Source organism: Macrobrachium rosenbergii, chromosome 1 (genome assembly GCF_040412425.1).
Source record: "Macrobrachium rosenbergii isolate ZJJX-2024 chromosome 1, ASM4041242v1, whole genome shotgun sequence".
Classification (NCBI taxonomy): Eukaryota; Metazoa; Arthropoda; class Malacostraca; order Decapoda; family Palaemonidae; genus Macrobrachium; species Macrobrachium rosenbergii.
The window spans coordinates 20,556,892-20,584,012 of record NC_089741.1 but is presented as its reverse complement, the minus strand read 5'-3'; the positions used below and the strand labels follow the sequence as shown (position 1 = coordinate 20,584,012).

The 27,121-nt window shown below is 43.9% G+C and overlaps 1 protein-coding gene across 4 annotated transcripts in view; it reads right to left on the bottom strand.

The window, feature by feature from the left end:
- Nucleotides 1-24,166, bottom strand: part of SCaMC (Short Calcium-binding Mitochondrial Carrier) — a 228,344-nt gene extending 204,178 nt beyond the window's left edge. Inside the window, exon 1 of one of the 4 annotated variants that reach the window (XM_067106120.1) lies at nucleotides 23,607-24,166. In XM_067106120.1, coding sequence (XP_066962221.1) covers nucleotides 23,607-23,798 — 192 coding nt within the window. In that variant the 5' untranslated portion in view covers nucleotides 23,799-24,166. The remainder of the gene's footprint in view (nucleotides 1-23,606) is intronic. The other 3 variants (XM_067106176.1, XM_067106006.1, XM_067106064.1) reach the window with 3 other exon arrangements.
- Nucleotides 24,167-27,121: the final 2,955 nt, after the last annotated feature.

The window sequence follows — 27,121 nt, the reverse complement described above, 5'->3', positions numbered from 1 at the left end:
TTGAAGTTCACTAACTCTCTTCGCCGTCGCCAGAGCAGTTAGGAAAATAGCTTTCTTTGTTACATCTCTGAAGGAAGCAGAATTTAAAGGTTCAAACCTCTTCGACATCAGGAATTTTAGAACTACATCTAAATTCCATGAAGGTAACTTAGGGAGGCTACCTTAGACGTCTCAAAAGACCTAAGAAGATCATGAAGGTCTTTATTGTCCGATAAGTTCAGGCCTCTATGCCTGAAGACCGTTGACAGCATACTTCTATAGCCTTTGATGGTAGGGACTGCCAGGTTCAAATCCTTTCTCAGATATAAAAGGAAGTCTGCTATCTGGGAAAGAGAGGTGTGGTGGAGGAAATTCCCTTAAGTTTACACCACCTCCTGAAAATGATCCACTTGGACTGGTACACTGCACTGGAAGAGGCTCTCCTGGCGTTAGCGATCGCCTTAGCCACTGGTCTAGAAAAACCTCTCGCTCTGAGCAACTTCTCGATAGTCTGTATGCAGTTAGACTCAGAGCGGGAAGGTTTTTGTGGTACCTCTCGAAGTGGGGTTGTTTGAGAAGATCTGTTCTCAAAGGAAGTTCTTGGATAGTCCACCACGAGAGACATGACCTCTGGGAACCATTCTGCTGAAGGCCAAAAAGGAGCGATTAAAGTCATTCTCGTCCCTTCTGAGGCTACAAACTTTCTGATGACTTCCCCAGAATCTTGAATGGGGGGAAAGGCGTACAGATCTAGACCCTTCCAGTCCCAGAGAAAGGCGTCTATTGCTAGGGCTCCGGGTCGAGAACAGGAGAGCAGTAAAGGGGCAGCCTTGTGGTCCTTGAAGTCGCAAAAACGTCCACTAGGGACGTCCCCAAAGTTTCCAAAGATCCTGACACACTTCTGCGTTCAGAGTCCATTCTGTTGGCAGAAGCTGATGTTGTCGACTGAGAAGGTCGGCACGAACATTCTCGACCCCTGCAACAAAACGAGTGAGAATCGTCACCTGGTGAGAATGTGCCCAAAGCAGGATCTCCTTGGCGATCAGGAACAGGGACCGGGAATGAGTACCTCCCCTGTTTCTTGAGGTACGCCAGGGCCGTGGTGTTGTCGGAGTTGACTTGAATCACCCGACCTGCAACTTGATCCTGGAAGAACTGAAGAGCCAGGAAAATCGCTTTCAGTTCTTTGAGATTTATGTGCCAGGACACCTGTTCCCCTTCCCAGGTGCCTGACACTTCCTCCCCCCCTAGTGTTGCTCCCCATCCCGACATGGACGCGTCGGAAAACAACACTAGGTCGGGGCTCTGAAGATAGAGAGAGACCCCTTCTGCCAACTTTACAGGATCGAGCCACCACCGAAGATGGTCCTTGACAGAGAGAGAGATCCTGAGAGACTCGTCTAAGTCCTCCTTGTTCTTCCAGTTGTCTGCAAGAAAGAACTGTAGGGGTCTGAGATGCAACCTCCCCAGGGAAACAAACTTCTCCAGTGATGAAATGGTCCCCAGCAGACTCATCCATTCCCTCACCGAGCATGTTTCTTTCCCCAGGAAGGCCGAAACTTTTACTAAGCAGTGCTGCTGACGGTCCTGGGATGGAAAGGCTCGAAAACCCGCTGAATCCATCCGAATCCCCAGATAAAGAATGGACTGAGAGGGGATCAGATGAGACTTCTCTAAATTCACAAGAAGTCCCAGGGACTTTGTCAGTTCCAAAGTTGAATGCAAGTCCTCCAGACACCTTTGTTTCGATGTGGCTCTGATGAGCCAGTCGTCTAGATAGAGCGATATCCTTACTCCGGCAAGATGAAGCCACCGGCAACGTTCCTCATCAGGACTGTGAAAACCATAGGAGCTGTACTCAGACCGAAACAGAGAGCTCTGAATTGGTACACTCTTCCCTTCAGGACAAACCTCAAAAACTTTCTCGATTGAGGATGAATGGGGACATGAAAATAGGCGTCCTGAAGGTCGAGAGAGACCATCCAATCGCCTGGTCGCAGTGCATTGATAACCGACTGAGGCGTCTCCATTTTGAACTTCTCCTTTGACGACAAAGTTGTTCAGTCTGCTGACGTCCAGGACTGGTCTCCACCCCCCTGACTGTTTTGGAACCAGGAAGAGACGGTTGTAAAAACCTGGAGACTCCAGATCCAGGACTCGCTCTATTGCTCTCTTCTGAATCATATCTTCCAGCAGATCTAAAAGGATCTGTTGCTTTTCCGGTCGGTAAGAAGGCGACAGATCTCTGGGAGTAGAGGACAGGGGGGGGTTTTCGAGGAACGGGATCCTGTAACCTTTTTTGATCACCTTGAGGGACCAGGAATCCGCCCCTCTTACCTTCCAGGCTTCTGAAAACAGGAGAAGCCTGGCTCCTACTGGTGTCTGGAGGTGAGAAAAATCACTTCTTGCCCCTTTGGGAAGAAGGGGCTCCGCCTCTGGAGAGACCTCTTCCTCGCGAAAAAGGTCTAGAGGAGGAAGATCTCCCACGAAAGGGCTTCTGTCTCTTCGGGGGAAGTCCTTGCGAAGACGTAGAAGGGACACTAGGACGCCTGGAAGATTGAGCAAGGAGATCCTGAGTAGCCTTCTCCTTAAGGCTGGAGGCGAGATCCTTGACAAGCGGCTGGGGGAAGAGATGGCTAGAAAGAGGGGCAAAAAGTAACTCAGCCCTCTGAACAGGAGAAACTGACTTGGCAGCGAAATTGCAGTACAAAGCCCTCTTCTTTAGGAGGGTTGTACCAAAATGAGAAGCCAGTTCATCAGCGCCATCCCTGACGGCCTTGTCCATGCACGACAGTACACTGGACAGCTCCCCCAGAGAAATAGAGTCCGGACTACGAGTCCTTAAGTCCAAGGCCCCCAAGCACCAGTCCAGAAAGTTAAAAACCTCCATCGACTTGAAGAGGCCTTTCAGATGGTGGTCGGTTTCAGAAAGAGTCCAAGACACCTTAGCTGAAGAAAGAAGAGACCTCCTTGAGCGCATCCACGAGGCTCGCAAAATCACCTTGAGAGGAAGAAGGAACTCTAGAGCCAATTTCCTCTCCCGTCTCATACCACATACCCAGCTTTCCCGCACAATCTAGATGGGGGAGAGCGAAGGAAGATTTTCCTTGAGACTTCCTATCTTCCATCCATGCATTGACCCTCTTGAGAGCTTTTCTTGTAGCCAGAGAAGTCTTCATTTGTAGGAAGTCGGGCGATTTCCTCACCACCGAAGAAGCTAACTGCGAAGGAGGGGAAAGTGGAGCAGAAGGCTGAAACTTATCAGGAAAAAGCTCCTTAAGCATACTAGCCAAAATCCTGTAGTCGGAGAAAGACGAAAGAGGGGGCTCTTGTTCAGCAGAGTCCGACTCCTGAGACAAATCTCCCTCTTCGACAGGAGCGACAGGAGAGTCTTCCGGGGCTAGAGAGAAACAAAGACCTTTGGGTCCAATACGACCCAGAGACCTCTTCTCGTGGGAAGAAGCAGCAGAAAATTCAGGAACAACTCGTACAGGAGCGTCCTGCCGAGCGTCCTGATGAGCGTCCTGAGGAGCGTCCTGGCGTCCGACGAGCGCCCTGATGAGCGCCCTGACGGCGTCCTGCTCGAAAGCAGCCGGCGCCCTGAAGAGCGCCCTGTCTTACAAGCTGCCGGCGCCCTGGCGAGAGTCCCGGCGAGCGAGCGAGCCGAGCTTCTTGACGAGAGTCCTGGAGAGCATCATGCAGGGATCGGGAAAAACGAGAAGCGTCCTGGTGGGCGTCCTGCCGAACGTCGAAACGAGAGCGAGAAGCAGGAGGAGAGGCAAGAAGAGCGTCTTGGCGCGAACTCTTACTAGCAGCAAGCCGAGCTGCAAGAGAAGCGTCCTGATCAACCAGCGAGTCACGACGGGGCAAGGAGAGCTGATGATCCGCAGAACGATGAGGGTGACTACGAGAAGCCGCAGGGGAGAGAGACAAACGAAGAGAAGGAGAGGGAGACCTCTTAGATCTTTTAACTGGCAGCGACAAATCCTTGCGGCGCCCACGAGGTTGCTTCTCCTTAGCAGCGAGAAGGGAAGCTAACTGCCGCTGCATATCTAGGATAAGACGCTTCGAAGGAGAGGAAGCCCTCTCAGGAGAAGGGCTGCTCTTATGAGAAGAAGAGGGGGAAGGAGACGTCCTCCTCCTTCTACCAAGAGCGACAGGGGCTCTCTTCTTGGTGCGGCTGGGACGTTCAGCAACGTCCTCCTCCGAAGAAATCCTGGTCCTCTTCTGCGGCGGCAAATCTCGCAGCCAGTCGGGAGAAGAGTCCAAGGCACGAGAAAGAGGAGAAGAAGCGTCCTCTTCAACGCGGCTCCTCTTGAAAGGACGAGAGTCCAACCGAGAACGTGACCCCTTAAGTGGAGAGGGGCGCCTCGGAGGACGAAAAACAATCCTTAAGGATCGTCGTGCGCGAGCACGATCCGGCAGCCTGGGAGACGTCAACAAGGCCTGCCGAAGGGACGCCAGATCGGTGGGGGGTCCCCGTAACCCTCTTGCGGCTTTCGACATGCCCATTCCCTAAGTCCTGGGAGTTCGGCAGAGGTCCAGACCTAGAGGCATTATAGGGCGATCTGACGCCCCCTCCACAACACTGGGGATCACTACACTTCACTGCACTTTCGATCGCCAACACCTTAGACTCCAAGGTACGAATGGAGTTCAAAATCTGCGCAAGGGCATTACCTTCCGCAGACGCAATCACAGGGTTAGAAGGCGACTCTACAGGGAAAGGAGAAGCATTAGTAGGGTTAACAGGAGATAAATTAATACCCTGACTCCCACCTACCGACACACTCCTGGAGGAAGACCTCCTTACACGATCACGCTCTAGCTTATGAACGTAAGAATAAACGCCTTCCAATCAGAATCAGGCAACGATTCACACTCCTTGCAGCGATCATCCAACATACAGACATGCCCTCTACATCTCATGCATACTGTGTGAGGGTCTACCGAAGCTTTCGGTAGCCTCACCTTACACTCCTGAACAACACACACCCTGAAACTAGCAGAACTAGATCCAGACATCTCGTTCAAGGAAAAGCCAAAACCAAAATCAAAACAGTCCAAAGAAGCGTATGCCTATCCACAAAGCCAAAGTCCAAAAACCAAAAGACAATCAGAATACTTAGTGGAAAAAGTTTACGAAATCCAACAGCGGAGGTATTGACAACAGGTGTTGACAATACCGGCGACAGAGAAAATCTGAATAGAAAATGGGAATGGTTCCTGATACCCGCCTCCCAGCGGCGGGAATGGGTACTAACCACCTGGCCCATCTGCGTGTGCCGTAAGTTTTTGAATTTCTGTCGGTCCCTTTCGGAGAATACAGCCATATATATATCTGTCAGGTAAGTGTCATGAACAAACGATATGATATGGCATGCATCGTGGTTTCACCTAGGTACATACATGTGCACTTAACTCATCGCTAAAAGAGAGCGTGCTGAACACCAACCTCCCTGTGTGTACCCATGAGATTAGGAGAGAGGTATGCACATGGTACAGGTCAGGAGAGGGTGGGGAGGGGACTCAAAAGATTTGACAATGTCAAAAAGGGGAGTGTTTTCTTCTAAATAACATAACCAAACACATGTTAGCATTCTTCCTCTTCTTTCCAAACCTTTTCCAATGTAGAGGACCAACTTGACCAACCCTTGCAAGGAAAATCAGGAATGAAGGTCCTAACCCCACAGAAGGTACAATATTAGTGGGGATCTACAAATACCTAGGACATGAAGCGACCACACACACACACTTGTCTCCTTCACACCCTTTCTATTCATACTTCTTATTCATATCCAGGACTTATAATCATATCACCACAAATAGTGAAGTGAAAACCAAGTTGCAACTTGGCAATCAGCAGGGGCACAGTAAAACATACTCACTCAACAGCAGCCAAACATAAAGTGCTTGGTAACAGTAGGCAAGAGGGGCTTTCCCCACCCACCCACCTACCTACCACCAGTTCAAGCTCAGGAACACTCCTACATAAATGGTCATGGTTTGTATTCCTGTAAGAACAGTTGATAAATGTAATCCTGTTTTTCTCGGAGGGAAAAAAAAATTTTAAAAGATTTTCACCATATAACCCTAGGTAAAATTATGACTCCTGTGGTGTTAGAACTTTGTTCTTTTTTTTTTGAGCTCTAGTTTACCCTATTTTGTTGTTTATTTTAGTTTCCCCATCAGGGTTTTGAGTTTTCTTCCTCCACATGATTTTGAGTTTCTATTCCTGTTTTGATCCTTGGCCTGTTTTTTCTCAGAGTCCTGTTTTTGGTTTCCTTGAACTGCCGAGGTGTAATCGGAAGTCCCTGAGCCCTAGTAGAGCAGTCTAGTTCTGGCCTCCTTGTTGGTACTTTTGGATTACAGCAAGTTCACACCCGTATTCTGCATATACATTCGCTCCTTCATCGCAGTGATATCCTGCTGCAACGCTGCTGCCTCATTTTGCTGTAGCCTTGGGCCAGTATCTGCCTGGGGAACCTTGCTGTAGCAGGTATAAGTTTTTCTAATTTGTAAGAGAGACGTGGACCTTCCGTGTGGAGATCGTTCTGTTGGTCTGCAGACCTTTAAAGAATTGTGGGGAATACCTTCCCCCCTCTTTGAGTAAAGTTCAGCCTTTGGAGTGTTGTGGGAGACCCCTTCTCGCTTTGCCTTACTCCGTTACGTCTCCTTGCATCAACCTGCAGCTCCTCATATAAGGATTTTTGTGGAGCTTAAAACTCTTAGTGGCCACTTTGTTTTTGTTAGGGCAACTTAGTTTTGTAAATTGTTAGGCTTCATTCTGGCCGTTATTTTCTCCTTTCTTTCGGAACCCCCTTATTTTGAGAATGTGTGTTTTTGGTTTCTCTAATTAATAGTGTGGGTGTTTTGCTGAAATCATTGTATACATAGTAACTGTGTGAATCTTTTTCATATTTTGATGTATTTGTAGTGGTTCCGGCAATCACTTCTATCTGTATCGTGCTTGTAAATATATTATAATATCTTTACTTTTGGTATTAGTATCCCGCTCTGTTAATATTTGCACACTGACTGTTATCTCACCTTTCGTGACTTTAACTTTGGAGAACACCTGTTGAAATTTATTGTTCTTCTGCAAAGTCTTGTGTATATGTACGATAGCCCTTAGAGAAGGGTCCTGACATGTGGCATCATACTGACCTGGGGGCCATAGTTGGAAGACTTTTGAATCTACAGGAAATGACGCTGCTTTCTCACAAGTTTTGTCATTTCTATCTCACCCTATTTCTTGAATGTCTCCTAGGGAAGATGACAGATCCTCTATTTGAACAAATTTAAATCCTCTTTAGTCAAGGATGCATTGTGCAATGACTGACTGAAAATGATCCAGTGGTTTGGAAGAACTAAAAAGTGACAATTTGACCACCATATTTGCAAATATATATCAAATATACTTGGCCCAGAAAAGCTCACTTCAAATTTAAGGTGGGGTGATCTAAAATGGATTAAGGAAGTTACTGAGGCCATCCGTATAAATTTATGGAAATCTAGAAGACTGACCACATTTCAACAATGATACTCAATATCAAACTGCTTGCTGAGATGAAGTTTTGAGTCATAGCAATCTAGTAAAGTAGTGTGATGATCAGTACTGTATTTTATTGGCTATTGGAAATAAGCCTCAAACACTGCATTCAATAATAAGCATCAACATGCCAAGAAGGGACCTCCAAAGTCAATCCTAGCAGTTTGAACTTACAATAAAATAAAAAATGTGAAACTTAGATCTCTCCTAATTTTGAAAATATGCACAAAAGGCAGCCTAAAAAGAAAAAGCCACTGAACCATGGAAGGATTACAGAGCCAGAAATCCATACTGGGTTATTAAGGGTACATATGTATGAATTAAGGGTATTTACATATGTATGAGAAGGCAATCAAATCAGTAAGATATGCAGATGAATTCAGGGCATTCAAGATAAATGTACAACTGAAAACATTCTACCTAGAATTCACTACACCTTTGGAAGATCTCAGTCTAATCTCCATATGAGATCTATCTTCTTTGTCACTGTCATCCATCTTGTACCATATCAGACAAAATGAAATTAAATCTGGAAAAAGAAGCACCTTGGTCCCTGCTCTTTATAGATAAAACTGTGACCTGTAAAAGAATGGCCTAGAACAATGAAGGGAAGGAGCACATTAACATTAAAGAACACACTCTTGGTTAAACAGTGGGTGAAGAGACCTTGTTAAAGGCTCTGATGTACTGATGCAAGAGAGAATAGCATGTAAGATGTGGACAAAGCAGCTTGGAACAGAGGGCAATACAGCAAAGCAATATAGCAAAGGGAATCAACAAGAGATTGAAACGGAGAGAGTGCCATAGAGGGAAATGGTGTGGCCTGCTATGCTTTGTGAGTAAGAAACTTAGGTATCAGCCAAAACAGCAAAGGAGAAAAGATAAAAGTTCGTGAGATGACAAAACAGAGACTGATGACTCAAACTGATGGTGTGACACCCTTCTTCTGTCAGAATGGGACTTTTTTTTACCTTGAAATCCATAGAAAATCCACTACAGATGGGTTTAATGAAAATGCCTTAAAAGGGGAGCTTCTAGATTGATGCAGTACTATGAGTAAAATGATTTTAAACATGAAAGGAGGGAAAGATAGAAAGTCCTTTTCGGCTTACAAGGGAGAAGCAGGAATAAGAACATTAACTGCTTCTTGAAATCAGGATTTACACTCCATTAAAAGGAGATGAACAATTTACTTCACATCTATGAAGCTTACACAGTAAAATTCTGGCACAAAAATATGAATTACACAACTAAAAATTTCTAACACTAAATAGCAAAGTCACTGACAGCGATAACACAATTGAAGTCCATATATGGCTTTCATTCAAAATGACAATATTAAAAATGAATTAGAGCTATTGTAAAAAATGTAAGTTCAGTATTAGAAAACATCTCTTTAATACTTACTGTAAGAATACAAATATAAAAATACTGTAATTAAAGGAATATGGACAACAGGAAGGTATTCTGATCACCTTGTGGTAACTGAAGAAACTCTTTATGAATACAACAGTTTCATTATATTTGCCATTATCCATCCCATGAAATTAGGAGATCTTGTGTTGACTTCTTTTGCAAGTCCAAAGTGATATCATTGACCAATGCCTGAGGGAAAAGAAAGTTACGCACTAGAGGAGAGAACAGAAGAGCCAATTTCTGTGCAGACGTGACCCCTTTGGATGTATAAGAGCACCAAGGCTCTCTCTTCTTTAAAATACCTATAGCGTACGTTGAGATTAATTCCCAAGAAGCATCTCTAATTCCCGTCTACAAAGGAAAGTACGCCCAGAAGATCTGAAGATAAGTCCGTGGGAGCAGAAGGAAAGTCCTGGATTTTCTTGGTCAGGGCGCCCACTGTCCAGTCCAGGAAACTGATCACTTCAAAGACTTAGAAAGAAAATGTTCTTCAACAGATGACCAAGTTCAGGGAAGAGAACATCACCTTCACCGCTGAAAGGCAGACCTACGGGAGGCTTCAATGAGCCCAGAGAAGTCCCCCCTGGGCAGAGGCAGACACCCCAGATAGGGAACTTCTCTGGTAGTGTAATACGAACATCTTCTCAAAAAGCATGAAGGAGGATGACAGAACACAGCCTTCCCTTGTTCTCTCTTGTCTGCTAACCAACACTACTTCATTCATGGCTACCTTAGCTGAAGTAAAAAGCACCAATCTGGGGAGTTTGGAGGATTTCTGGAAAGTCGAAGCTGGAGAAGAAGGAGCCGCTGGAGAGCAGAATTCGGGAAAGGAGTGAAGCACGAAGAGCAAAAGGGTTGAATATGCTGTGGTAGGAGTATCCTCTTCCTGATCTTGAGCTTCCTCCTCGGCTGACAAGACTGGAGACAGAGGCGCATCAACGGCACTAGGTGGAGGAGGTTGAGGTTTCAAAAAATTCAAAATGTTGTCTAGGCGCTGCTGAATGGGAGCCAGAGCTGGGTCTAACACCATTGGCATCGCAGAAGAAAAAGCTGTCGTCATACAATGCGAAGAAGGATGATTAATTGTCATTGGCCGACCAGCACTCAAGAGCCAATGGGCACTTGGAAGCTGCTACACACCTGGGCGCTACTGGAAGATCTGGCGCTGATGAAAGCTCTGGTGCCAATAAGCGCTTCAGAGCCAATGGGTGCTCCAATGCCAATAAAGTGCTATTTACGCTGATGGGCGCTATTATTTCAACAAACATTTTTAAAAACGTTTGGATCAATCAGAATCCAACACACGACGCTTGGAGGGCGAAACTTCTGGTGAAAAACATCTGGACTGTCCAAAAAACTACAAGAGGGAACCACCTCTCTCACCTTCTTACAAGGCGCCTGAGGGGTGCTACAGGCACATCCACTGTGGACCTCTTGAGCGGTCTGCATTCATCTTTGAAGCGCCACTGTCGCCTACACTCAGGGCTTGACACTTCGGAACTTGAGGAAAGACGGTGCACATCTGAGAAAACGCCTTTCCAATGGCATTTTGTCGACACCTGGGAATCTATGACAGGTGCGACTGAGGGGTCAACTGCCCGTGGGCAGACCCCCACCAACCTCCCATGGGCCTCCGGTATGATATGACATCTCCCAGGTGCAGGGGAGTATGTCAAGGACCTTTGCCTAGGAGAGTCGGCGGGACAGACAGCCAGCTCCTCCACTAACACTTCACTATGAGCACTATGTTCATGATTCATAATTTGACGAACTGAATCACCCAACTGAGACATAGAATGCATTTATAATTCAAACTTCTGATCAAACTTCACTTCAAGAGTGGCAACGGCACTGGGGTTGGAAGTATGAGAGCTGGGAATGGGAACAAGTTGTAAAGCTGAAGGACTGAGATTATGAGACAACAGAAATTACCGGAACATCAGACGAAGATTTCGAAGAATGCTGACTAGCTAAAAACTTATCAATCCTAGCAATAGCTTTCCTGATTCTGTCTTTTTCCAATTTGCAAAGGTGAGAAGTTAAAATCTTCCACTGTCTAAGGACCCAGCCAACACGTTCAGCACAGTTAAGATCTATAGAGCACACTTGGCCCCTGCAACTAGCACACACAGAACGTTGTATTTGGCAGAAGTCAATCTCTTATAATAGCCTTTGCTGCAATATTGAGTGCTCGATGTACTTGTGTCAGACATCATCAAAGCAAGTGGCAACTAAGTCCAAACAAGAGTTAAAATTCAGTAAACTGTCCAAATTAAGTCAACCTGACTAAATAAATGCTGAAAGGTAATAAAAAGAATCCAAAATACTTCACTGATACTTCTGGGAAAATAACCTCTCCTAAATGCTGGCAGAAATAAATTGAGCCTTCTTGCTATACTGTTCCTGTTCTTCCCTGAAAGTGGGTGGGGCTAGCTACTTACACCAAAATAGACAAAGAATCACTACCATGAATTTTCACATTTTCGCTGCCGGTTATTAGAAATTGTTAGCCATGTAATTACTTGGTAAGTTACTTATATAAAAGGGGAGATTGTAAGTTCAACTATCAATCAAGCAATTGGTGGGCAGATCTGCAGTGGAAGGCGACCATTCATAAAGCAATACTGTACTGTAGTTTGTACTCCTGCAGAAATAGGCTAGGTAGATACCGATTTAATTTAGCATATGTAGAATGACCAGGTATCAAATTTTCTGGATGATTCGCATTCTTCTTCAATGTACAAACCATAGCCCCTTATGTACAGTAGAAGCCTTACTGGAGCAAGTTACAAATGGTTGTGACATGGACTCTGCAGAGTTGTTAATACACAATCCAGGTGGGATTGTCATCATCATCGCCCCCCAAAACTGCATGACACCTAAAATCTCTGTGAAACTCCACCGTTCAAATCTTTCTTAAGCGCTGTCTTCCAGAAATCTCCAGCCTCTTCTTGCCATTCTCAAGTAAGTAGGTCTGGGCCTCCTGAGTCTTCTGGTGCCCACAAAAGCCCTACAAACACAGGCATGCACTACTCTCACAGGGATTGTGCAGAGGGCATACCCATGCCATTCCCATCTCCCTGTCACCCTTATCTCCTGTACTTAAGAACTTCACGTAGTTTCCCCTATTGCATAATTTCAAACTCTATCCAGTTACCTGATTCCTTATATTCTCCTAGAAGTTTTATTTTAAATTTAACAAAATCTTTAGTTTCATTGTGAGAGATCTGGCCTATGAACAATGTCCACAGTGTGGTGCCTTCCACTCCCCAGAGACTCTTATCAGTAAACTGATAAGTCCCATAGAGCGGATCTCTATCAAGAACAGAACTAGACTTGGGCAGTGATGAACGTGGATAGCAACACATAGTACTTTCAATGCAAGAGCCTGGCCAAGTTCAGCACAACAGCACCAGAAATTTGTGGCTGACTTTGTTCATATACACAATAAACCAAGAAAGTCTGTAGACTACAATTCCCGTGGTCTGGGGCTTTCATGGAAAATCCCCATCAGAAGACTGAAGGCAATAACACTTGTGGAAGTATATTTCTGATAGGGACTCCCTTCTTCCTGGCCTTTCCTTCTTCAGGTAAAAGGTGTACCATAGGCTAGGATGTACCATATAAGTGACATTTCATTTCTACAATCTACACTCCCCTTTATAATTACTACATTTTATTCATAGTTTTCTGTCTTTTACGCCCACGTGTCAAACATAAAAGTTCTGAATTTTCTGTTTTATGTTGTACATAGTTGGTTTCATACACAAATCTACTTTATATAAATGGGTTCAATCATTAAATATCTGCAATGAACATTTCCATTATTTCACTCATATTCCTTATATATCTTGTACTTTAAGTAGGACCCCAGAAATTTGCTGCAAGCCAGGCTATTGTATTATCAGCTACCCTACTTCTATGAAACCACCACCAGCATATCCTAGCCTTGCTGAGCTACCTATTCTACCTCTCTTTCTGATCTAGGCCTACCTGGCACAAGCCAAGCTCTGCCTAGATCAGTCTTGACCATGGGGTTTAGTTTGATAACACTATGATACTCAATTTCTTAAAAACACACACACCTAAAGATTAGAACTCATTGAATGATGGTCATTTTGGCCTTTTCTCCTTAAGGAATGTGAGGAGTAAGTTTCTGCAGTTAAAATACAAAGACTTGCATCACATTCTAAGCCCACTAATGCTGTTTTGAAATTGTACTGTTTCTTTTTTGAACACTTTGGAACATGGCAGCTGCTTAAAGTACATGCACTACAAGTCAGTACTTGTACAATCTTTATTACATGCTACACAACAGTTAACCAAAAGCTTAAAAACTTTAGGCAAAGTTCCCATTTGTCTTCAGACCTCTTCTGATTTTATTGCAAATACACAGTACAGTATTCAGTTTAAAAGTGGCTGTCCTATGTGTAAGAACTGTGAATGTCAAGTGGAGAGGCTTTATTAAATTACAAGAAAAACCAAGACATTAAACCCTTTGGTAATTCTAAAGAAGAGCGCTGCATATAGACATCACTTACTAATAAAACTTCTTGACTGAACAACATTGAAGAGGGTGTATATGATGCCGTACAAGTAAGATAATCTGAGAAATGATAATAATTACCAAGAAAATTGACAATAAAGTACACATCTCATATGGATGCTCTTGAAATAGAACAACATAGAATAGGGTGTATACAATGCTGTACAGGTAAGATAATTTGAGAAATTATAATAATTATCAAGGAAATTGGCAAAGTACACATCTCGTATGGATGCTCTTGAAATTTTTCTCTAAGTTCTTTGTTTACGATAACACTGTCAGGAGAGAGGAGCTCTCATCAGATTTGTTTGTGTGAGTGCATTGTGGGTAAGCATGGATTACGTATCAGGAAGGTCTTGTCTTGGAACTATGGGTCCATGATGAAATACTGAAACATGATTGGTTGTTCTGCTGGGAAAAAAACTATCACGAGAGTTTATAAATGTTCTAAAGGGTCCACAATAATATAACTGTTTAAGGCTCATGTAAAATTTTACACAAGCTTTAAACAGTTATATTGTTGTGGACCCTTTAGGACATTGGTTGTTCTGTTATGAGTTTTAGAAATTAGGTAGGATTTTTGGGAACTGGGCATTCCTTGACATACTAAAAATGATATTTTAATGATAAAATAAAGTTTGTTCATACTTACCTGGCAGATATATATATAGCTGTAGTCTCTGAAGGTCCGACAGAATTTCAAATTTCGCGGCACACGAGTGGCCGGACAGGTGGTTAGTACCATTCCCGCCGCTGGGAGGCGGGTATCAGGAACCATTCCCATTTTCTATTCAGATTTTCTAACGCCACTGTCTCCTGAGGGGAGGAGGGAGGGCAATATGAATATATATATCTGCCAGGTAAGTATGAACAAACTTTATTTTATCATTAAAATATCATTTTGTTCACGAGACTTACCTGCCAGATATATATATATAGCTGAATACCACCTTTGGAGGGGGTAGAGACAGCTTAAGAATAATGGAAAACCAATTTTAAGAGATAAAATTATTTTGGTTCCTTATCTGATAGCATAGCTGACTGAGTGGTTACTGTCACTCTAGTCTGCTTCTGCTTTACTAGAGACCCCAGCAAGGTAGTGACCTATAAAGCTGGCGACTGCTAGATGATCTGTCAACGGGGCGTGACCACAATGTGACTAGACCATGGATCATAATACCAGGACAAAAGAGTATACTAACCACCTAACCAGCACTTTAAGATTTATGCAAAAGATTGGGAAGACTGACACCATCAATCGACCCATCAACCATAAAAAACACAACAAAACACAATTAAAAACCCTCCTAAATAGGATTAAAGGATAGGAGCAGAGCTACCACCTGTCCCCAAGGTTGCTGCAGCAGCAACGTATGGTCCCAGAGAATAGCAATTTTCATAAGCTACCTAAACATCTTAAGTAGTGTGAGGCAAACACTGATTCACTTCTCCAAAATGTGGCACTGATAATATCACTGAGTACCATATTTTCTCTGAAAGCCATGGAGGTAGCAACTGCCCTAACTTCATGGGCGTTAACTTTCAACAACTTAAAGTTGGAGTCGTCACAACAAGAATGAGCCTCCTTAATGACATTCCTAATGAAGAATGCCAACGCATTCTTCGACATGGGATTAACAGGATGTTTCACAGAACACCATAAATTGTCCAGGGACCACGAGTGTCCTGAGTCCTTTTAAGGTAAAACTTTAGCGCTCTAACTGGGCATAGAACTCTCTCAGGTTCTGTCCAATAAGGTCAGTCAAACCTTGAATCTCAAACGATCTAGGCCAGGGTTAGAAGGCCTTTCATTCTTAGCCAAGAACTTAGGGGACAACGAAGCAGACAGCATTGTGTCCCTTGAAGCCCACATGACGGCTGAAAGCCTGAACTTCACTCACTCTCTTCGCGTCGCCAGAGCAATGAGGAAGACAGTCTTTCTAGTAACATCCCTTAGAGATGCTGAATGAATTGGCTCAAACGGACTAAACATTAAAAACTTGAGGACAACATCCAAATTCCAAGTAGGGGAATAGGCTGAGGAACTTTAGATGTTTCAAAAGATCTCAAGAGATCGTGGAGGTCCTTATTATTAGACAAATCCAGTCCTCTGTGTCTGGAAAACAGAGGAAAGCATGCTCCGATAACCCTTGATAGTTGGGACTGCTAACTTGAGTTTTTCTCTTAAAAGAGAAGGAAATCAGCTATTTGGCTCAAAGTGGTAGAGGAAGAGGAAAGCCCTTCTTTCTGCACCAACCTCTGAAGGTTGCCCACTTCGCTTGATACATCCTTTAGATGAAGAACTTCTGGCTCTAGCGATGGCCCGTGCCACCTGGCCAGAAAAACCCCTCGCTCTGACCAATTTTCGATAGTCTGAATGCAGTCAGGTTCAGAGCGGGAGGTTTTGATGGTATCTCGTGAAGTGGGGTTGTTTGAGCAGATCTGCTCTCAAAGGTAGTGACCTGGGAACGTCCACCAACCAGAAGAGAATCTCCAAGAACCATTGGTTCGAAGGCCAAAACGTGGGGATGAGCGTCATCCTTGTTCCTTGAGAGGCCGAGAACTTGCGTATGCACTTCTCCCAGAATTTTGAACGGAGGAAAGGCATAAACATCCAGACCTGTCCAATCCCAGAGAAGAGCATCTATCGCCACTGCCCCTGGGTCTAGAACAGGGGAGCAGTAGATGGGAAGCCTCGCTGTTCTTGAGGTCGTGAAAAGATCCACAAGAGGGCGACCCCAAAGGGACCAGAGGTCTTGGCAAACCTCCTGATGAAGAGTCCATTCCGTTGGAAGAAGTTGATGGCGCCAACTGAGCAGGTCTGCTCGAACATTCTCGACCCCTGCAACAAATCTTGTGAGAATTGTAATGTTGCGAGCCTGAGCTCAGAGGAGAATTTCTCTTGCAAGGCTGAACAGGGAACAAGAGTGTGTTCCGCCCTGTTTTTTGAGGTACGCCAAACGCCGTAGTGTTGTCCGAGTTCACTTGAACAACGTGATTGACAAACTTAGAGACTCGAAGACTTGGAGGGCTAAAGATTGCTGCCAAATCTTTGATGTTGATGTGCCAGGAAATCTGTTGCTCTTTCCAGGTTCCTGACACTTCCTCTCCCTCCCAGTGTTGCCCCCAACCCGCCAAAGACCCGTCCGGAAAACAACACTAGGTGGGGTTCAGAAGCTTGAGAGAGATCCCTTTCCCAACTTCACAGGATCGAGCCACCACCACAGGGAGTCTTTTATAGAAGGAAGGATCCTCAATTCTTCTTCCAAGTCTTCCTTGTTCTTCCAGTTCTCCAGCAGAAAGAACTGGAGAGGCCTGAGATGATGCAGCCTCCCTAGAGAAACAAACTTCTCCAGCGAGGAAATGGTCCCCAGCAGACTCATCCATTCCCTCACCGAGCATGTTTCCTTCTCCAAGAAGACTGCGACTTTTTCGCAACAAAGAACTTGCCTTTCTGGCGACGGAGACGCTATAAAAGCCGCTGAATTCATCTGAATCCCCAGATACACAATGGACTGAGAGGGGATCAGTTGCGATTTTTCCACATTGACCAGAAGTCCCAGGGACTCCACTAGATCCAGAGTAAAATGAAGGTCCCTCCAGATCAACCAGTCGTCCAAGTAGAGTGAGAACGCGACGGATCAGCCAATCACCCTAGGTAGCAAAAGAGATCCTGACTCTGGTGAGGTGTCAACCACAAGTACTGACCAGCTATATTCTTCATGAGAAGAGTAAACACCCTGGGGCTGTGCTGAGTCCAAAGCAGAGAGCCCTGAATTGGTAAGTCTTGTCCCCAAGACAAACCGGAGATACTTCTTCGAACGTGGATGAATCGGGGCGTGGAAGTAAGCATCTTGAAGGTCCAAAGACACCATCCAATCCCCGGGATGAAGGGCTCCTAAAATAGACTGAGACGTTTCCATCTTGAACTTGTCCTTCTGGACAAAGTTGTTTGACCTGCTGACGCCCAAGACAGGTCTCCAGCCTTCTGGATGTGGGAACCAGAAACAGTCTGTTGTAAAATCCCGGGAATTTTGTGTCCAAGACTGGCTCCACTGCTCTCTTCTCGAGCATTTGGTCGAGAAGGTCAAACAATTTTCTTCTGCTTGGGGGGGTACTTGGGAGAAAAACAAAAAACGAAAAAGGGAGGAAGAGTCAGGAAAGGAATTAGGTATCCTCTCTCTAACTACTTGGAGGGACCAAGAGTCTGCCCCTCTCTCTTTCCAGGCTTGAGCAAAATGAAGAAGCCTGGCTGCTACTGGCATCTGGAGGAGAAAGGAGTCACTTGCCGCCCCTCTTGGGGAAGTGACATTGCCTCTAGGAAAACCTCTGCCTCGTGGTGCGGGGGTTTGAGAAACTACCCGTGGAAGAGCCTCTTTGTTATGCAAAGGGCTGCTTTCGTTTCTTTTTAGCCTGATGAGGCACAGAAGTGCAAGCGTTAAGAAGGTGCTGAGGGACGTTTGAGGACCTGGAAAGGAGGTCTTGAGTGGCCTTCTCCTTAGGCTGAGAAAAGCGATATTTTAACCAAGGTCTGGGGAAGAGATGGTTAGACAGTTTGACTGAAGTTTTTCTGAGAAGGAGAAACCAAAAATAGACGCCAAAAAGGAGCAGAACAATGCTCTCTTCTTGAAGCTAAAAGAGCTGAGTCAAAAACTGAGAAGTCAGATCTTCAGAGCCATCTCTGACGGCCTTGTCCATACAGTCAAAAACGCTGGACAGCTCCCCAGACTAATAGAACTAGGGCTATTAGCCTTAGTGTGCAGAACGCCCAGACACCAGTCCAAAAAGTTAAAAACTTCCACTGTCTTGAAAAGTCCTTTGAGGTGGTGGTCCATTTCAGTAAGGGTCCAGGAAACCTTGAAGAGGACAAGTGGGATCTCCTAGATCCACAAGACTATCAGTCCCCTTTAGAAGAAAGAGGGAATTTGACAAACCCATATCTTACTGTTTTGTTTATAACTCCGGAACAAGCGAGAAGGAGGCAAAGCAAAAGAAGTCTTCCCTTGGTTCTTCCTAGTAGACATCCAGTCTTGAACTTTCTTAAAATTCTTGGTAGAGAAGGACTTCTTCATTTGAAGAAAGCCAGGAGAAACGCTCGCCTGAGACAAAGACAACTGCGAAGGGGGAGAGAGGAGCTGAAGGTTGAAAAGTCCGGAAATAAATCCTTAAACAGACAAGTCAGAGTCTGATAATCAGAAGAAGCAGAAGGAACTTGTTTCTCTTCGTCCGAGGGTTCTGACGAAAGGGTTGTTCTTCCTCAGCTGGAGGATCAGGAGAGTGGGTGGGAAGGAGTCCGAATCGCTGATACGCCAGCGGGAACTTAACATGCTTGGAAGTAGAGGAGGCTAAATCTTGATGAGCTTGAACAGAAGAAACGGGAAGTTGGTCATCAAGAAAAACTGCAGGCGTGGCCAGCAACATCCGTATGATGAGAAGAGATATGTACGAGGAGAGCTAAATTAAGAAGCGTCCTGATGTTGAAGCGGTAGTTGTGCGCATCTCCGTGAACTGGCACGGAAGAGGCTTCACGAAGCGAGAGCGCGTCAAGCGGCGGGCGAGTGGCGCGCGCGCAAGTACTAGACAGAGGTGAGGCGCGCGAGAAGCGTGAGAGCGCGAGGTGAAGCGTGAGCGTGAGAAGCGCCACGAAGCGCAAGAAACGCGCGAACATGGCGCGACAAGAGAAAACGCCAAAATCTTCAACTCGGGGAAGAGAAGGAAGCCTTTAAAACCTTCCTAGGCGCGACGAGAAGCTCCGGAGAAGCAGCAGACGAAGACGACGAAGCGGGAGAGTGGGAAGGCCTAGACTTCTTCACAGGCAGATGCAAATCTCGACGATCTTGCCTGGTTCGATCCATAAGAGAATCCAGTTGCTGTTGCAAACCTAACAAAATCTGGCAAGTTGGGGGACACAGCTCTCTTAGCAGACGGACTGAATTTGAGAGAAGGAAAGGAGAGAAGGCTTCTTCTTTCCCAATGGAGAAAGGTCTAGCCCCATCTTAGCGACAGGGGCAGCAGTAGCCAAACTCGAAGAACACTTTAAACTTCTTCCGATGAGGACTTCCTCGAAACTTTCAGGTGAAGAGCACAAACGTCTAGAGGAAGAGGACGTGAAGCGTCCTCTCCTCTCAGGCTTCTCATGAGGGGTCGAGAGTCCAACCGAGAGCTCCAACCCCGACAAGGGGGAGGACATGTCGGAGGACGAGAAGCAATCCTTATGGATGCGTGCCTGAGCACGATCCCTGGCAGCCTGGGTGGAGTCAACAGGACCTGCCGAAGGGACGCCAGATCGGTGGGGAGTCCCCGTAACCTTCATGCGGCTTTCGACATGCCCTCTCCCCTGGTCTTGGGAGTTCGGCAGAGGTCCAGGCCTAGAAGCATTATAGGGTCGATCTGACGCCCCCTCCACAACACTAGGGGATTAACACACAACACTTTGCGTTTGCAGGGCATTCACTTTGTTTTCAAGAGCGAATAGACTCAAGAACTAGAGTCAGAGCATTACTTTCTGCAACAACCTCAGGGCAACAACACTAAAGGGTTAGGACTACAAGCTACAGGGTTACTAACGTGAGAAAACCCTGACTGACCGTCCACAGATGCACTCCTGGAGGAAGACCTCCTCACCCTATCACGCTCCAATTTAAGCATATAGGATTCATATTTCTTCCATTCTCCCTCAGATAATCCCTCACATTCATTACAACGATTATCACAGAGCACATTCCATACCTCTACATTTCATACATAAAGTGTGAGGGTCTATCAAAGTCTTCGATAGCCTCACCTTACAACCACCCAAGCTACAGACACGATAGCTAGAGGAAGACATTATATAAAGAAAAGTCAAAGGCCAAATTCAAAAACAGTCCAGAAAAGCGTATGCCAAGTCACAGATCCAAGTCGAATAACCAAAAACAACCAAAATACTCAAATGACAAAATATTGAAATCCAAAAGCGGAGGAACTGACAACAGGTGTTGACAGTCCGGCGACAGAGAAAATCTGAATAGAAAATGGGAATGGTTCCTGATACCCGCGCCCCAGCGGCGGGAATGTGTACTAACCACCTGTCCGGCCACTGCGTGTGCCGCGAAATTTGAAATTCTGTCGGACCTTCAGAGACTACAGCTATATATATATCTGGCAGGTAAGTCTCGTGTTTGGATAGAGATATCATTTATTAATTAAATTTTTCTACTGAATAATATAAAAAAGGGTGTATATAATGAAGTATGTACTGGTGAGATAATTTGAGAAATTTACTGACATAATTTGAGAAATATACTGTCTTTTGTTTGATTCCATATTCATCCCTGAGGGGCTGGTACTAAATGAGATGCTCGACAGAGCTTTTGTTAATGTCAAAAGATAAACAAAACACTTAATTTCTCAAATTCTCTCAGCACATTTCTCAAATTACCTCAGTAAATTTCTCAAATTATCTCCCCTGTACTACATCCAATACACCCTTTTCTATATTGTTCAGTCAAAAAAATTTCATTAATAAAAAAGATCTCAGTGAGATGTTCATCCTTCAAGTTACCAACCTTTTATCCATCCTTCCCACTGAAAAATGCCTCTCCTCCACAGAACATATTGTTTGGCTAAAAAAAAAGTCAGTTACCTGGATTGGGAAAAAAAGGAACAAATGTGTGCCTGTTAATTATACCATCCAACCTTCAGGTGAGGAATATGCAATGTACGACACGAAGGAGGAGACAGGTAGGGTGGCCCCCTTGACAGCTTGGCCTATGACCCAGTGTGACAACTTAGGCTGGGATAAATGTCTATGACCATTTTTACTTTTATCCTTTTAGTGCTGAGGGTAAAATTGGGTTGAAGGATCCACAGGGGGTGAAATCCCTTTGGTCAGGTTAGACCAAGACCTTTGGTTAGGTTAAGTTCTGGAAGGCACAGTTGCATCTTAATTCACTTTCAGTGCTCTAAGCAGTGTTAGGTGGGAGGCCTAGGAGCCTCTGGGGTCAAGTAAGACCCTCCACCCTACGTTAGGATGCATCTATGTAACTGTCTTTGTGACATCTTGATTCTTTCTAAGTTTGTGACTGATACTATTTAGCCAACGCCTTACTGCTGCTTCTTATTTTTTTAAGTCTCACTCCACTGAAGGCATTCTGCAAGGCTGGCAAATTCACTTGTCAAATGTATAATGGTGCTGAGACATTCTGTGATATATAGCATATTCCATATCAGGTCTGGGTTCTAACCTTAACGTACACCCACATATTTTTCTGGGGCGAGTGTGTCGAATTTGAGAACAAGTTTGAGACGAAAATAAACTCATCTTTTCCTAGAATGCCATGTCCTGCCCTAACCAGACCTTGCCTTCCTAACCTAACTTAGGGTGCCATACCCTGACCCGGCCGGGGGGGGGTCACTCTCCTGGACCCTGCCAAGTAACACTATACATAGGAGACAATGGACTAAGCTTCTTTTGGAGGTAGTCTAGGTCTAGTTGTGCTGCAAACAATCCTTTTCCCGATTGCCTGGTTCTTGGTTTATGCATTTAGACCACTCTTGTTTGTGTAATTTTTTAGTTTGTAGGTTAACTGTTAAGAAGATGGGTGCATGATGATATTGTGCATTAACATAATTTTTTTGACTAAAGAATATAGAAGTGGGTGCACAAAATTTAGTACAGGTGCGATAATCTGGGAAATCTAAGGAAATAATGACAAATTTACCAGTCTTTCGTTTGTTATTGTTTTCATCCTGAAAACCTGGTACTATATGGCAGAAGCTCCATAAGGCGTTGTGTTTACAGTAGTACCAGCCTCTTGGAATGAAAGAAAAAAAAAAAAAGGCAAATTTCTAAAATTATCTCACCTATATTCTTTATATCATATATAAATTATTTTAACTTAATAAACAAAATCTTCATGTGGCCATCTCCTTTACAATTCCTGTTTTTGGCTTTCTGCCCACCCACAAAAACCCCCGGTTTCCCATTAAGCCCACCCCCAACAAATATCATACATAGGCCTAGAAGTTGGGGGGGAGGGGAAAGTGGATTACCCCAACATTACTGTCCAGAAATGAACAAAACACGAAATAAGAGTCGAAGTATACTATATATTGCTCCTATACCTGCCGATGAGTAAAACTGAAGACTACTACCGTGGCCAGGTTTCTGTCAGTGATTATAATATTTTCTGCCTTTTGCTTATGTTTCTGTTTGTATTTACGACTTCTGGTAGGACTACAGAACAGCTCCGCATGGGGTAATAACTTGGAAATTTACTTTTTCTGTAGTACTTCTGTTGCTTATCAAGAATTTAGTTATTTTTTGGTGGTCGACTGTAATCAACCGCAGAACTTTCATGTTATTGTATGCTGGACATCCTGGATAGGTTAGATTAGGATAGTATAATTCCTTTTATAATAGGTTTCCTTAGGTAATCCCTTCTTGAACATATGGCATGTGCGGAAACATTCCATAACAACAACATGGCAGTCTGGTCTTTCTCCCAATGATTTCCCCACCCCAAAACCCTGCGCTCCCAAAGTGTCTCCAAGATCTTGAATAGAAATACGAGGTTAATAATAATTGATCCACAATAAAAAAAAAACCACCTCCTTCACCAGCAATGTTAAAAGTATACAAAAAATCAATTTCCAAGGCAATAGCCAGTGCAGAGCTGTTCTATGGTTTCACCCGACTTTTATTTGTTTATATTTACCCATTTTTTTTATTCAATGTATTTAAACTGATGCTAAACAAGGCGCCCTTTTTTTTCACGTAACTGATAGGCTTAGTTACCGAACCTTAGGTGGGCGGTGGTGGTGCTCAATTTTACCCCCGAATTAATGCTTCATCTACCGTACATGATATAATATCCTAATAAAATACTCAAATATTTAGCCATCTTGCTGATAGCACACACAAGGTCATATCATGGGGGTCAGCCAACAGACAGCAGCAGGTAAGGAGCGGCACTAGTAGACTACACTACAAGCGGGGGAGGTCGCTCGCTCGCTCGCCCGCCACTCCCACACATTAAAGAAAAAAAAGTTGTTCTGACGAATGTAAACAATAAACAACAATTCATCCGACTCTTATCTATTTGCGGGAACCAAGCACACTTCGATACACACCTCGGCGACACCCGGTATTTGTGGCACTTTGAGTTTTTTGAGGCTCTCTGACAAGTCGTGGATGTCAATCCGCCCGTCCCCGTTAATATCTAACTGTTTAAAGAGGCTGCCGAGTCTGTCCTCCTCCTCGCTGGACGCCTCGTAGGCGTGGTGGCCATAGGGCACCGGTCGAGCATTTCCCTCGCCCATCATGGTGATGAAAACCACTTACGAGTTAGAAAATGCCGGGATTATCACAGACACTAGTTTCTCATAACACTACAACCAGCAGACTACGCGACAGCTATAGACGCCTGAATATCGAGAGGGTGGAATATGCAATCGCTTGCGCAACGCGTTCCGATCGTCTATAGACTCTCCCAAAGGGGTGGTCTTGCATTTGTCTTCTCGTCTGTCTGTTGCCGCTTTAATCAAGATGCAAGATATTTAGGGTATGACGTAATAACCTTGAATTCAATGACATTCTGACGAAATTTGAATAAATTTGCGTATTAATAACTCAAAGATATACTGGTGAATAGATATTTGCACTTCATTGCCAGCTTTTCGGTCTCTGGCGGTCGACGGAAGTCCTGGCATAAATAAATTAGTCAAATCTAAAACGGGAGATGTTACCATTCCGGGGAAGGCTTGCATCCAAGTTTCCTCCCCGCCTAAAATTAGATTATAGTATGTTATAAGTGAGAACTTTTAAGCTGCTTTTCGTTCTAAAATGCAAACTCATGGGAAAGCTCAAGTCATTTTAACTATGCATCGTTGATGGGTTGGCAGAGCCACTGACAAGTAAAATGACAGAACGAATGACACTGACATCTTAGACTCACACAACATAGCCTATGCCAAATGTAATCTAACAAGTAACAATAATACCTTACTTGACAGAACGCCGAGAACCGCATTTCATTACCGAATAACAAGAGCATCATTTACAAAACATTTCTTTTTTTAGGAAAAAATTGCGATAACCAACAGTGCGAATGGTATAGAATAGCAGCGTGAACATGACATTCAGAAAAGCTGGGATCAGAGGAATAAGTTTTAAAAGTAGGCTACACCAGCAAGCACCAACAAGAATGAGCTCCTAATAAGAATCAGGGTATAAAAGGAAGGGCTAGAGATAAAAAAAAAAAGCCTTTTAAAACGCAGTGGGAACAAAATGTCAACTCTTTTAAGAAGCACAACGGCGCGCCCTGTTACAAGCACAAACAAAGAGGATCCTACAACCTAACCGACAATGCCGCAGGGTAAAATTGAGAATAAGGGACGTGACGGAGTGTTACACAGCCGTTGAGATCCAAACGAATCACGCCTGGCAGTTCAGTGTGGAACGGTAACTCAAATACACTACATTCTTGTAAATAAGAAAAAATAAAAAGATCTATAGGCTACCATCTGATGAGCACTGATTATATACTGTATATGTTATTCTTTGCTAAGCTAAACAGTTCTTAACCAGAGGCTATAATTGTCTGGTGCTAACCGCAGTCCTAAAAATGCTGGAGGATCGACTCAGCAAGCAAAGAAAGTTTCCAGGACCAGAGTGAATATACAGTATATATATATACATAATTTATATACATACAATATATATATATATATATATATATATATATATATATATATGTGTGTGTGTGTGTGTGTGTGTATACATAAATTACATACATACGTATATATGTATATATATACAGTATATATATATATATATATATATATATATATATATATATATATATATATATATATATATATATATATATATATATATATATATATATTTATATTATGGCTTCTGGTTAAGAACTGTTTAGCCTAGCAAAGAATAGCATAGAATACTTCCTCTTGTTCTTTTTTTTTTTAATCGTAGGCTGTTATCACGGCAGAGGAATCAAGGGGGCACATACACTCTTTTTCTTTATAATATTAAAATTACCGCAGTGACTGTGTGGATACTGTTTTCGTCATCTCATCCAATTTATAAAGCAGCGTTAGCTCTTCAACCTTCGTGATGTAGAATAGGTCGCCATTTTATATCTTTTTTTATTGTATCTTTTTGTATAATGTAGTAACTTCTTTTTTCCAAAATCGATTTACCTTTTTTGCCTTGCAGTTGTTCTTGCTAGTCTGCAAGGAATTATCATAATCCCACTAGCACTTTTATTTGAATGGCATTTACTCTTTGCCTGAAATAACGGAGAGAGAGAGAGAGAGAGAGAGAGAGAGAGAGAGAGAGAGAGAGAGAGAGAGAGAGAGAGAGAGACCACTTGTAAAACTTGCGCAATTCAGGAATAACGTCATCTCATTACCATATCAATCGTAGCGCTGTGGAATCTGATTAAAATTACTCAGTATGTGAAAACTAATCAACACTGTGGGCATCGAGGAGTAATAATATGCTCTCTCGTAATTTTACGACGTCTAGAACTTGTGATGTAAACAGTCCAGTGAACATTTACACGAAAATGAGGATGTGACGTCATTTCGAACAATGGATGTATCAGATTAAGCTGCAACACCCTATGTCGGGGTAGAATTTCAACAAAAAGAAAAAAGAAAATGACCTCTGAGAGAGAGAGAGAGAGAGAGAGAGAGAGAGAGAGAGAGCATAAGCAAGAAGTGCCTGAAGAGAGGGTGATAAAGAGGGGATAACCAAGAGAGGGAATACCTGTTGAATACTTGTAAAACGGCTCCACTCCTCTTGGGCCGAGGGATTACCTCGTCAAGGCCCTTCCCTGTTTGGAATCGGCGAGTTACTCTGGTTATTGAAAGCAATGATGTAAGATCTGAGGAATTAGACTGGAGGTGCCAGTTCGAGTCAGAATCGCCCCCATGTATCCGGATCGCTGTCAGGATATCTAAAACCTATATATTTATTTTCAAATATGTATGATAATAGATTAGTTATAACTGAAATGAAAACTGGGAGGTAATTCTATAGGTAAGAAGCTGTGAGCGCAAACGACGGTTCATGAGCAATGTCGGTCTAGACTAGAGATTCTAGCCCGAGTTTGTAGTGGTGAACTTTATACACGTAGGATTGCAGTGGAATTAAAGGGCAAAGGTTTCCGACTTTGATGGATGTGTCGATAAATTTGGAACCAGTTCCTCACTGATTTTGATCATATAGAACGTTCAATTTTGAGTTTCATCACTCTGATGTAAGCCAGTAAACAGTCATGAGTGTGTTCTTTTTATTTACTCGTGATATTGCGTAATGATCTGGTAAGTCGTCTATCTCGCTCATCGTTGGACGGGAAAACACATCGGGGAGAGAGAGAGAGAGAGAGAGAGAGAGAGAGAGAGAGAGAGAGAGAGAGAGAGAGAGAGAGAGAAATGAATCCTTGGCGAGAAATGCTTATAAGATAAAGAGAAACTTTTATGAGACGAATAATGGAGCTCGATTCGTCCGACGACGTAAGGATTATTGTAGGTTACACCAAAGGACCTTGGTTACAGTGGATACAAGCACTGGCTATCCATTCAATATCAGAGGCAGCAATCAGTTACGTCGTAAGTGT